Source organism: Amphibalanus amphitrite, unplaced genomic scaffold (genome assembly GCF_019059575.1).
Source record: "Amphibalanus amphitrite isolate SeventyFive unplaced genomic scaffold, NRLGWU_Aamphi_draft 000019F_arrow, whole genome shotgun sequence".
Classification (NCBI taxonomy): domain Eukaryota; kingdom Metazoa; phylum Arthropoda; class Thecostraca; order Balanomorpha; family Balanidae; genus Amphibalanus; species Amphibalanus amphitrite.
Window position 1 is genome coordinate 140097 of NW_024881515.1, and position 13460 is coordinate 153556.

The 13460-nt window shown below is 49.6% G+C and overlaps 1 protein-coding gene across 1 annotated transcript in view; it reads left to right on the forward strand.

The window, feature by feature from the left end:
* The window catches only part of LOC122389079 (U1 small nuclear ribonucleoprotein 70 kDa-like), a 33100-nt gene extending 19846 nt beyond the window's left edge, over positions 1 to 13254 (forward strand). Inside the window, exons 4-7 of the mRNA XM_043380765.1 lie at positions 5617 to 5679; positions 6133 to 6214; positions 11227 to 11614; positions 12655 to 13254. Of these exons, the coding sequence (XP_043236700.1) occupies positions 5617 to 5679; positions 6133 to 6214; positions 11227 to 11614; positions 12655 to 12904 (783 nt within the window). The 3' untranslated portion in view covers positions 12905 to 13254. The remainder of the gene's footprint in view (positions 1 to 5616; positions 5680 to 6132; positions 6215 to 11226; positions 11615 to 12654) is intronic.
* Positions 13255 to 13460: the final 206 nt, after the last annotated feature.

Here is a 13460-nt window from a genome sequence, read left to right on the forward strand (position 1 = left end):
ACAGTAGGTCTATTAAAAAAGTCCCCAGCACCAGTGGGCGCTGCCTTCGCTGAGCCGAACCCCCGTCTGCCTGTCCCATATCGCGCCGGGCTCAGGTCAGATAGGGTCAGCGGGGCCGCTCGGTCCGGCCCGCGGGCGGTGGACGGGCGGCCGGTAACGCTTTCCGCCAGCCAGCGTAGAATCCAACAAACGGGACGGCCGCCGCTCAGCGCAGCGAAACCGGTGTTGAAGAATGGCAGTAGCTGTTCATGTCTATATGATGTTCATGGTGTTTTTGTTCATGGCCACAATGATTATGAGAAAGTCATTGTTAGCCCGTGCCCCACAGGAATGCCTATGCACGCCCTGTTGAAGGGAAAATGGGGATTGAGCATCATTCTTATAACTCAGCTTTGGGCATTTAAGTGGCATTCGAAGTAGCGTCAAAAGTAGCAAAAAAAAAGAAATATACTTCAGCCAATTTAAGATCGGGTTAGAGCCAGAGGTCATGTCACCAGAGGTCATCGGTGGTAAAATTTTGCTTGGACAGGGTGCGTTGCGCGCACCGCGGTGCATTGGGTTTCCAGTTTACATGGAAACATCAACAGACTCGGGAGTTCGCAACGCTAGCGTGGAGCCGAATTCATATCAACCGCCGCAACAATGCAGCAGCGCAGCGCAGCGTGCTGCAACGCGGGGCCGTGAAACACCGCCCAGGGCTATCCATGTGTCAGGGCAATCCAACCCACGTGATGGGCTCGGCCCCAGCGGAGCATGAGGTCCAGGACTCCCGCCCAGGCCCCCTGTCTCCCCCTAATTCCTGTCATCCTTCCCACTCTGAAATCGACCGAGCCTAACCTAACACAACAATCAGCTCGTTTGCCGCTATGTCTGAATAATATTGTCAGATTTAATAAAGGCGAACGGCTTAGCACGTAAATAACAGCAACTGCCACCATTGGTATTATGAGAAAACCAATTGCTTTTCCACAAACACAAAAGTTTTTAGCTTAAAACTTGCTTGAAATTAATCTTACCAGCCTCGTGTTCCTCTTATCAAAAAACGCTTCGAATGAATCAAAAGTTGATCTTTTAAATAAAGGTTATTTGAAAAATTTGGCCTATGTTCAAAGACATGACCTGACCAGAAATGGTAATGATGCATAGCAGGATATTAGATTCGTATCGTGGAACTTTACAAACACTTTAGATGATTTCACAACTTGAGCATGTCTATGTATAGTTACTTTTCGGATTATTCTCTGGGATAATAATATCTAACTCACAAGTCCATATATTTCGGATGATGTTGCTCACCCTTGGTCACTGGACAAAATAAAAACAATTACATATATGAAAAACCACGTGGTTTTTCATATATGTAAAAACAAAAAAAAACGTGGTTTTTCATTGTAATTGTTTTTATTTTGTCCAGTGACCAAGGGTGAGCAACATCATCCGAAATATATGGACTTGTGAGTTAGATATTATTATCCCAGAGAATAATCCGAAAAGTAACTATACATAGCTAATTTCCTGGAAAAAATGACTAAAACAACATATTAAGCATGTTTATCAAAAATAATTATGACCGATGGCTCATATATAAGCTGGGTGTGTGATCATGCTTACTAGTATGTTTCCCGCAACTGATAATGTTCTGTTGGCCACAATTTCTATATTTAATTTATCCTCCCGGAGTTCATATTTTTATTAATGACACCTTGACGATGTCGAGAAAAAAACGCTTAGGAGATTTAACAGCCTGAGATACATTCAGTATAAGGAAGGGTGAAGAGTGCTAGATCCCTTCCGTCCTCGCTATCCTCAGGAAAAAACAATCCGTATCGCCCCTAGACTTCATGCTTCCCTCTCTGGACTGGAGGTCACCCCACCAGCCAACCTGTAGTTGATGTCGGATCCATTTAAGGACACATAATCCTGTTCGGGTGACCGTTTGGGAGACGGCTGGACCGTCCCGACAGGGCAATCGTCCCACGGGAACAGTCTCGCTTCCGCAGATCACTGTCGCTGGCTCGCACAGCCCAATTACTACACCAGCATAGTTATGTCATAGCTCTGCAAGGGCCTTTTCAGACTGAAAAAGATGGCTCCCAACAAAACAAACAATTTTCTCATTCAGTATTGTATCCCATCAAGCACCACATGTTTCCGGAGTGTTTATTATGCGTTCCGTCCAAAAAAGCGCAGTTCAATTTTCTCCCATTGACTTGAGCGATCTCAAAATTGATCCGGCCTTTCTGTCAACAATGTCAAACTTGCAAAGTAAACGTTTCAAATATATATACCTACTGAGTGCCCATTGAAATCGCTGAAAGTTCTAAAGCGATCGGTTAGTCGGTGTATTTAGATATGATGAGCACAGGAACTTTCCTTGAGGTAAGGTTACTTGACGTGACCTGGTGTTATGACCTTGAATTGAAAGACTTGGGCGGGAAAAATGGGTTATTTGAAATCTGAAAATGCTAGATTTTAACAACAATTGCAAACACTATCCCGGCCAAATAGTGAGTGAGAAGGGAGCGATCCCCCAACCCCATGTTTGGCTCCTATAATTGAGCTAGCTGCTAGAGCCTCGCGGAAAAAAAAACGAGCGCTTGCTTCGTTACGTGACGCAGCGACTGGTACCCCATTTTAAAATATCAGTGACCTCTTAGGGCAGGTCAAGGGCCCCAAGGCAGTCGATCGGTTTTTGGTAATAATTCGCAAAAATGGTCGCATTATCGTCATTTTGATACAATCGTGTTTTCTGTTCTCAGACGAGTCGATTTATATGCTTTTTTGTTTAGGTGAAGCAATTTAGAATGTTTACCTGAGGTCAATTTCATGTTAGGACAACACAGGTCACGAAGCTGTTGAAAGGAGGACATGTTGCATAACATTTGATTCGGCAAGTCTTGCAAAGTCCAAAGATGGCTGTCCCGACTGGCTAGCTCATTTTGATCGGGATTTATTGACGAAGCACTTCTATCACCCTAGTGACGTCATAAATGACGTCACGCAAGGTGAGCAAAGCAAAAGTGAAGCATTAGACCTTGCCAAGAATGTATGAAGTCACGATTTGAAGTGCTTGAGGTGTAATTTTAGATCATTTCCGACGCCAAATTAACAGTTTCCATATTTCTCCATTATGCTTGACACTAAGTGCATTGCGGATTTGCATCATTTTATAACCGACAACCGTGCAGAGGTTTACTTAACCCTCGCCGGGCCTATTGGTTTTCTACATACGCGCCGACCGAGGGGGGGGGGGCGGGTACGAACCCCCCTCGCCGTTTCGCCCCAGGTGGAGCTAGCGCGTCGCGGAAAAAACGAGCGTGTGCGCCGTTACGAGACGCAGAGATTGGTACCCGATTTTAAGGTCCTAGGTCAACCGGTGACCTCTGAGGTCAGGTCAAGTGCCCCAAGTTACGGTTCAGTTTTTGGTGAATAACTTCGCAAAAACGGCCGCAGAACCGCGATTTTGGCAGCATCGTGTTCGCCTTGCTCAGGCGCGTCGAATGATATACTTTTTGTCCGGGTCAGGTCAACTTGGGGTGTTGACCTCAGGTCAAGGTCAGGTCAGCACCCCCAGGTCACGAAGTTGGTCGAAAGAGGTCATGTCGCATATCATTCGATTCGGCAGGTCTTCCTGAGTCAATTGGTGCCTTTCCCGACTCGCTAGCTTAATTTGTTCAAGAGTTATTGACGAGAAACTAATATGACCTTGATGACGTCATAAATGACGTCACGCAAGGTCAACATTGCAAACGTGACGCATCTAACCTTGCAAGGAGTGCATCAAATCACGATTCTGTGTGCTTGAGGTAGTTGGAGATCGTTCCCGGCGCCAGAATAGCAGTTTTCATTTTTCCACCATTGACTTATACCTAATGGTGAGGTCACGAAAATGACCTGACCTCATATGACCTTTAGGAAAAATCCGAGATAAACAAGCTGTGAGACTCATAATGGATACTAGATCCTGCAAGTTTCATTTCCCTGTGACATCTCCTCTGGCAGTGAGGGCGTTGCGAAGTTGCGACATCTGAAGACCGTGCAAAGGCTCACTTATGACGCCATAGGTCAGTGACCTGACCTGACCCAAAAATGCGGTTGGTGTCAAAAGATCCGGCTTGAATCAAAGTTCAGGTATGCCATGTTTCAGCTTTCTATCGCCAGCGTGTTCGGAGCTATCGCGAAAAACCCTATTGCCCCCCCCCCTCGGCCGGCGAGGGTTAAGACGCCATGTTTAAGTGACCTGACCTGAAAACGTGGTTGATGTCAAATGATCCGGCGTGAATCAAATGCAAGGCATATGAAATGTCAGCCTTCTATCATCAGTGTGCTTTGAGCTACCGCAAAAATAAAAAAATACATGGTGGCGGCATTCACCCCTTCTTCTCGGCCGGCGAGGGTTAAACCTCGCTTCGAATTATTGCAGATAATGATGCGACCGAAAACAAAGCATTTATCTGTGTCTAGAACGGCCGCTGACTTGTTGGACAAGATCCCCAATCTTGATTTTCTAGATGGGAATAAAATGCTGGGTATGTGATACATATATACCCCTCGATTTGCTCTCGCGCTATGTCTATTTTAATCATTACTGTCGCTTTTTTATCCGAGATGATGTCGCCGCTAAACGGGTTGTTTTGTTTGCTTGCTTGCGTTGAATGGTCATTACGGATTATTGAAGGGTTATGGTAAAATAGGAATGGGGCGAGGGAGGATATGCACTGCGTCTGCGGGTGTTTAATTTAGATCACAAAGGCATCATTTCCGGCATAGTGCAGAGTCACTATCTTCCCCCTCCTCAGCACTGCGGCATCTCTGCGCCCCTCACACGGCGTCCTCACTCCACGGCCGGCCGCCGCCAACTGACCCACTCGCCGGGCGCCGCGACCTGACCCGTGTCGCTGCCGCGGCCTGCGCAATAGAGTTGGGGCTGGAATCCGGGGGTTCGGCCGGCCGGCCGCCTCTGGAGCGGGGGACTTTTTTTGTAGACCTACTGTACTGGTACGGTACGTTTTGACCTGTGGGGCAAAATGTGGCCGCTGTCACACAAACTGGCGCACTCTCCCGACCCACAGCCAATCGATTTCTAGTCATATAACACATTTGCCCTATTTAAATTGCGAATCCAACGAGCTCACAGGGTACACGCATCAATAATATATGGCAAAACATGAAACACATTAGAAAAATAAATAACATACGTTTCTCCCTCGTGGGCTGATCAGTTCAACGGAAATAAGGAAAACGCGAGGGAACGTAAACAATTGTGAAACGGAAGTGAGAGTGAGCGAAAATGACGTCACAAGATCGGCTCGACGCAACCAAATTAAAAACACGCCGTACCGGCGGCCACACTGCCATTTATGCAGGTTTTATGCTTTTGTCATAACTGAATCACTATAAGTCACCGACCAATTACGCTTTTCTAGGAGTGTCTAACACACTAGTATTGTTGTTAGTAGGCATTTGTTTGAAAACGGGGTTCACCAGGTATTTTCTTCGTTATTATTTTTTTTTTTTTGCATAATTGTGTGTGTGTTTTTTACATTGCAAGTTCCATATCGGCCTATTATCATCCACCAAAAAGTCCATATTTGTAACTGTTTGGCTGTTTTCCAGAACTACGACACCTCAGAGTCGAAGCTGCGGAGAGAATTCGAGGTTCACGGGCCCATCAAGAAGGTTAGTAGTCTGAAATTTCCACCCTCTTCGTTCTGCTTCTGTGCTGTCTCGTCTAAGAGCCATGTGTCGTTGGTGCAGGTGGTGTATTTTAGATATTTTCTGTGTTATTGCTGCCTTGCATCAAATCACACAAGAGTGGCGTGCCTTCGAGCTGTTATGTTAGCACTACTGGCCTTGTCATTCGATCTGTGTTTTTTTTTTTTGTCTCATGTCCTGTTCGTGCTCGCTTGTGGCACCATTTTTTCAGACTTGCAAAATACTGAATGTTCTATGATGTGCAATCAGTAGTGTCTGTTATTCTGCACTAGCCGAGGCGTGTTTGTGACTTCCCCTTCAAACTTGAACGAGCGCCCTATTGCACTCAGCCCACCAACATGCACTATGCTGAGCCCCTTGCTCAACCGTCCAGAGTTCTGAGCTGCCTTTGATGACGCCATTGTGTGTGGTTGTCAGATCGTCCTGGTGCACAACTCTCAGTCGGGCAAGCCGCGCGGCTATGCCTTCATCGAGTACGAGCACGAGCGAGACATGCACTGTGAGTAGCGCGTCGGGCGCCGCCCCGTCCCGGTCCGGCCCCGCGCGTCCTGACCTGACCCTGCGCTATGGGGTGTAAGGGGCCCGAGACGGGATCATGCCCAGCTGCTCACTGATCCCGGGACTAAATTATCGGTCTCCCCTCTAGTGTTGGGTCGGTTGGGTTGTCCCGGACCGCGGCTTCCCGGCCCGGCCACCGAACTGGCTGCCCCCACATCCCTCCTGCCCCTGTCCTGGACCGTGCTGGTTTTGTCGGCTGTTACAGCAGCTGTCGCGCTGTCCGCTACCTGAAAGTGTTCCTCCGGCGTGTAGGCCGCTCCTTTCGCGCCACTCTGTAGTGTTTTCAGGCCATCAGAGGAGGTATCGGATGCCGGGCTATCCGAAACACGGAATTCTCCCACAGACTGGCGCCGGATTGTTTGTGCTGTTTAATGTCTTACGCTCCTGCCCAAAGTGATACTGTTTCGTTCCAAAGACAATGCTGAACCAAAGCCCTGTCGTTAATCTATGACATTGTGGTCTCGCGTTTGAAACGTTCCTGCATCCTAAAGGCGCCGACCGGGCGAGCATCTGCGCTGGTCCGGGCCGTGGCGCCATCCTCCAGGCATGATTGTAACTGACGCTTTTGTTTGCCGCAGCCTGGCGGCGCCCGGGCGCGTAGCCTGTGGTCGCAACTCCGCCACGTATCTATCCCCTGGCCTGTAGGTTTGTATGGTGGTAAGCCCGATCGCCGAAAACCATACCAGGTTTTATGAACCCCCACTCAAAGAGGCTAGATGACGCTCCATTATTCATGGATATCTGAATATCATTAAAGTAGATGGTTGCAGAGTTGATGTTATTGTAATCTCCCTTTCTGACCAAATGGGTGATGTCATGCAGCTTTATCTCTAGGGTTGGTTTTCAGTTTCACTCAAAATTTGGGGAGTTCTTAGCTTTTGCGTCATCATTGAATTATGCTCAGTTCAATTACCTGAAATTCGTCCCCTGCTGCTGGAAGAGGAATGTGCGTCCATGAACAATGCGAAGAGCGGTTGGAAAGTATAAGAGAAGCGTAAGTGTTGATAATTACCTCAAAAATAGTCATGCCTAACCTGAAATTCATTAAAATTGATGATTATGATATGCATACGAGTACTCTGATTAAAAAGGGATTTCGATTCCATTAACCCGCGCCCCGTTAGGCGAAGGGGTGAAACGGCCATCCTCTCCTTTTCAGTCGATATCTCCCAAAGTATAGCTTATATCGACACGAAACTTGCAGGACCTCTCCGGGCATCAATTTTACACCTTGTGACCAAAGATTTTTCCAAAGCCTATGATAGGTTGGCCGCAAATAACGTCAGAGTGACGTCATGTTCTGCCAATTTCGACCAAAAAAGGTTTGCGGGAAGAGCTATCATGCCTACAGTTTTTGAGATAGACAAAAATGTACAGAATAAAAAAGATGTAGGATTAACAGGGCTACAAAACCGCTATCTCGGATTTGTGAAAGTTTTGGATTTAGACCCCCAAAACTCAAAAAGTGTTTTTTTATATAATACTCCAAAATACCAAAAAAAAATATAAAAAACGGAATGTTCGTTATAGAACTATTAGTATGCTATTGACATGCCAAATTTCAGTTCGATTGCTCTATTTTTGGCAAAGTTATGGGAAAAAATTGCTCAAAATTCATGACGTAAAATTTTCCAACTCAATCTGCCGTTATGGACCGCGGAGAGGAAAATGAAGACCACCATTGGATTCCCCGTGATGAGCTGCAGCGAATAGACACCCTTTTTATGCAAAATATTAACTTTGAAATTTGATATATTTTTTACCTGACCTTGACCTGACCTCCACCAGAACGGAACCTAAACCGGTCCTTATGGTCGTGTACCTAACCCACACCATTGAATTTGAAATGTAAAATTTGTCATAAAACACGCATCGCACGACCCTAGTATAGTTGGGCGACGGGTCCATATTGTGACCCTTCGTGACCTGACCTGTGACCTGACCTGGTATCAGTGACCTCCTAAGCAGCATATGTATTAGGCGACCAACGCTGAATCGCTGATGTTCGATAACATGCTTTTTATTCGATGTTATAGCGCATTCCTTAGAAGGCCCGTAACCGGTGAAAAACGCTACCTTTGACCTGACCTCTGACGTCATCGGTTGCACCTAGGTCAACGAAACTTGGTCACAAGGTAGTAGTACCCTGCTGGTGCTATCGAATGCCGTTTGAATTTTCAAAATCGGTCGGTAACTTTCCGAGATCTGAGGGGAGGGGGGGGGGGGGCGAAACGCCTTCCCCCATCGGGTGGTAGGGTCCGCCTATAGCCCAATGGGGCGCGGGTTAAAGTAGCGTTCAAAAATAAAGTTTAATTACTATCAGTTTCGATAGAGTTTTGTACGACCTAAATGTTCCACTTGCATTATATTTCCTTTTGTTGTTAATTATGACCCAAATTGTTAATCGCTCATCAGTTGATAGATAACTGCATTGTGGTTAGCGCCATCTATCAGTTTCAGATGGAATTCGAATGAATCATGCGTCATTCAAATGAAGGCTTTTGTGTAGAAGAACAGTGAATTATATTTATGATTGCTAGAAAGTTGAGGCAATTCAGTTGTCTCATGGGAAATTCGGAAACGGTTTGCTACTTCGGAAACATAGTTACTTTAATGGCATGTTCAATGATTGTGGAACGTAATTCATTCAATCGACATTGTATGGCTGGCATAATATGCTGTTACGAAGTCAGCTACCAGACTTGATAGAACTGTTAATGTCACTCTTCTAAAAATGTCATTTGGTGAAAGCGTTTATACCAGCCTCCCGCCCGAAGCGCCTGCCTTGGTCTTCAGCGTAAGTGAAAGGTTGTAAGTTTGGTATTGTTCAAAGGTCATTATGAAAGGCCTATCTCTGTGGCTTCAGTTTTCAGTTATGAAATCCAAATTTGTTATACTTTTAATTTTAATCATTGTAACTTTTCCTTTTCGTATTTCAAGCATGTTGCGTGCACTTTGCAACTTACTGTTCAGCTTTGAAATGCCTTGTCTCCAGTATTGTTTCAAAATTTCCTCATTTCGAGAAATCATTCTTCATCTGTGGGTTGCCAATGGCAATGCCTACGACGAATTCACAGCGTCGCTCGCCAGCTAGCGTAAGTTTCAAGCGGCAGTAACACGTAAGTGGAGGTTGGTATGAACTCGGCTGCTCCTTTTTCCACTCTGATTGGCTGTAATTTTGCACACCTATCTAATTGTTCTACCTTTGAAGTATCCGGCTCAGATTTACGTGGTAGTTTTTATGCTTGAAACGTACATTGAAGCTGAAAAGGCAACGTAAAGTTCTGAAAATATCTCCGTTCACATGCTTCATTTTTCCTATCTAAATTTATGTATTCGTTCCTCAAGTCCTCATGCCAATGCTGTTATTTTCTATCGTCTGCTTTTCACTACTACCGTATATGTAAAAATGACACCTCTGCGTGGGTGGTAGTTATTTGTTCACTGCTCGTTGCACATACCTCTGAGTAAGGGAGGAACCTGGAAAACCTCTACGTAAAGAGGAACTTGGTAAACCTCTGCGTAAGGGAGGTACTTGATCATTGCTTATACCTCTGAGTAAGGGAGGCCATTGATAAATCTTCGCGTCCTTGTTCAGCGCTCATGCCTCTGAGTAAGGGAGGAACAGTTGGTAAGCCTCTGTTTAAGGGAGGTATTTGGTAAACCTCTGCGTAAGGGAGGTACTTGCTCAATGCTCGCTGCTCATACCTCTGAGTAAGGGAGGTTATTGATAAATCTCTCCGTAAGCGAGATGTTTGCTCAATGCTCATTGCAGTTGCCTCTTAGTAAGGGAGGTCGTTTTCTTAGTAGATCTCGAAAGTACGGAAGAAACTTGGTGAACCTCTGCGTAAGGGAGGTAGTTGCTCATTGCTTATACCTCTTAGTAAGGGAGGTCATTTTCCCCGTAAGCCTCTGTGTAAGGGAGGTACTTGTAAATTTTTAATTGCTCATTGCTTCTACCTCTGAGTAAGGGAGGTCGTTTTCTTGGTGAACCTCTGCGTAAGGGAGGTGCTAGACTGACCTTTCGTAAGTGGGGTCGAACGGTATGGCGGCTGGCCGGACCCACGCTCCCACCCGCCGAGGACCGATCGTACCGTCTAAAGCGCGCGCGACCTCCTCACTGCCAGGTAACTACGGCAGGTAACTCGGCCCGATCCTTCCCCGTCCCGCCGCTACCACGGGCTGACCACGTCCGCGTCCACAGGCAGGCGGCGGCAGAGTGCTACCGGGTGTTACCGGGTGTTACCGTGTCTGTGTTCCGACAGGTGCAGGGTGGAGCCAGTGTGTCCGGCTCTGTGTGTGTGTGTGTGTGTGTGTGTGCCGTCTCTAAGAACTAACGCGGGACTCGGACGGGGTATTGTTGAATCGTGAGCTGCTGAAACATGACGTGGGTTGTGATTTATAGTTCGGATCGTGTCCATTTGACAGATGCTGATGCGGATTTTATGCGTCATTTTTCACACTTGGTTACGTAAAGTAGGACTGATCGGTGGGGTGATGACGTGACAAGGGTATTGTTGATGATGTAGCCGTGATGTGTTGTGATGTGAATCGTGCTGTTGTTTTGATGTTTTGGTAGTGGAAGGATTCATCAGTTAAGTGTGATTGAAAGTTGGTTGGTTTGGATACCAATCGCCGAACATATTGCTGGTGGGTTTCATGTTTTTTTTTTTTTCGCTCTATTGTGACTGTTGGATTCCTCTTGTATGTAGTGTGCCTCCTTTACTTTTATGCAGACCTTGATTTGAATTCCTATATGTTTTCTGTTTTAATCGGGTCACATTTTAAGTAACTATTCACGGGGATTTAATGCATGGGGCGGTGGGGGCGGGGGGAGGTGCATGTATTTCTGAGATGCTGGCCCGCGACTGCGGCACGCCCCGCCCACGGTGAGTGCGTCTGCGCGTCCGAAGGCGCCGGGGGCTCCTGACGAGCGCCGGCCGCGTGTTCCAGCCGCCTACAAGCACGCCGACGGTAAGAAGATGGACGGCCGGCGCGTGCTGGTGGACGTGGAGCGCGCGCGCACCGTCAAGGGCTGGCTGCCGCGCCGGCTCGGTGGCGGCCTGGGCGGCACGCGTCGCGGCGGGCCCGACGTCAACGTCAAGTACTCGGGCCGAGAGGACTCGGACCGGATGCGCGGCGGCGACCGACGCGAGCGCAGCCGCGAGCGAGAGAAGCGCCGCCGCTCGCGCAGCCCGCGCGACCGCCGAGAGCGCGGCGACGACCGCGAGCGCAAGAGGCGCCGCTCGCGCTCGCGCAGCCGGGAGCGGCGGCACCGCAGCCGCTCGCCCCGCGAGCGGCGCGACCGCGAGCGACGCCGCGAGCGCGGAGACCGCGACAGGTGAGTGCTGGACGGGGGAACTGGCCGGGAGGAGAGGGCTGGTGTGGGTGGGCGGGACGCCGGGTAGGACCGTCACCCGTGTTGCTGTGGGGTCCGCGCTGTGGCCCCGCCGGCCGTGGAAGGGAGGGAGGAGCTGTGTCGCCCTGTCTGGCAGCGCTGCGGCGGTGTAATCCGCCGCTCCGCGAGCAGTTATGGCCGGCTTTACGAGCGGTCTGGCCTCCGTCGGCAGGTCCGGCGTCATGCCGTGAGCTCAGCGCGCCGCCCGGGTGGTCTGGGCCGTCAGAGCCGCCACTGACAGCTGCCGCCCTCCCCCAGTCTCCATCCTCCCTAGAGCTGTCTGTTTACCCCTAATTCCCGCACCTGACAGTGACCTGTTGCCCTGCTAAATCCCGCCCCCGAGAGAGCTTTATCCCCCGAGTACCTGCCCGGTACCTGCCTCCCCGGTCCTCCCCCCCCCCCCCGCCCAACCCGGGCTCCGTACGGTGTGAAGCATTGCACCGCTACGCGACGAGGGGAGCCGGGTCAGCGGGTGTCTGATAGGGTCAGGAGGGTCGTTATGCTGAGCATGGAATTGCTGCTCAGTCGCCGTATGTCATTCGGGTTTGGTTTGGATATGTGGAACGATTTGTAGATGGCACTATAGGCTTACGATCAGATGCCTGCATGCTCACTGTCACACCACCCGCTATTTCATGGTGGTCTCTCTCTCTCTCTCTCTCTCTCTCTCTCTCTCTCTCTCTCTCTCTCTCTCTCTCTCTCTCTCTCTCTCTCTCTCTCTCTCTCTCTCTCTCTCTCTCTCTCTCTCTCTCTCTCCCGTTGTCTCTCTTACTCTTTTTTCGTCTATCTATCTATCGTCATTTATGTATAATATCTGTTCTCATGTTTCGACGGGTATTGTCTGTCTTTAACCTTTAACCTCTCCCCCGCCGTCCGCACACCATCCTGATTCCTGCTGTATCTGACACTCTATCCTCCCTTCCCCGTCGTCCGCCACTCCCATCCCGCCGTGTCTGACTGCCCCTCCCCCTCCCCTCCCGCAGGGACCGCCGGGACCGACGCGACCGCAACGGCGAGGATTACTTCGACCCGGACGCTGTGCGCGTCAAGACGGAGCCGGAGGACGACTACCCCGAGTACAGCAGCGGCTACAACGGCCAGAACCCGCCGCTCAAGGACGAGGACAAGAAGCCGCGCGACCTGCCGCCGCCACCACCGCCGCCCGAGATGGGCCAGGACGCCGGCAACGGCTCCGGATACGAGCGCCGCGACGAGGGCGAGATCGACTACTGAAGGCCCGGCGGCCAGCGGCGCCCGCCCGCCCGCTTACCTATCTCTTTACATGGCGACGAGCGTTCATTCATCCCAGAGTTGTGTTGGCCGCGGCCGTTTTGGTCGGTGTTGTGTGAGCGGGGCGCGGACGGGCCGGCGCGGTCGACCCGAGGTGTGTAGCTAGCCGGGAGGACGCGCTGCGGCGGTCAGCGGGAGAGGACCCCTGGGGACGCTCCCGGCGGTCCGTCGAGGTTGTGTCCGTCGTGCTCCCTCGCCGTCCGGTCCGCGGTACGGCGATTCTGGAGGCGGTCTCATTCGGTAAGTCGTGCGTCTGTGCTCATCGCTGGTTTCAATATACGTGACGCATCTGGGTCGAGTGTTTCCGGTGGAGGATTGTGGGCGAGGCGAGCAGGAAAAAGCGGGCGAAAAGGGGAAAATGTGTGGCGTGTGTCACACACTTCGACTTGTTTAGTTTGGCGATGGCACGAGTTCCATCTAACTACTGTTGAGGACCTGAGGTCTGGTGTTTGAATGTTGGTAATTAATCCCATTCATCCCGAAGGTATGACCCTGGGTG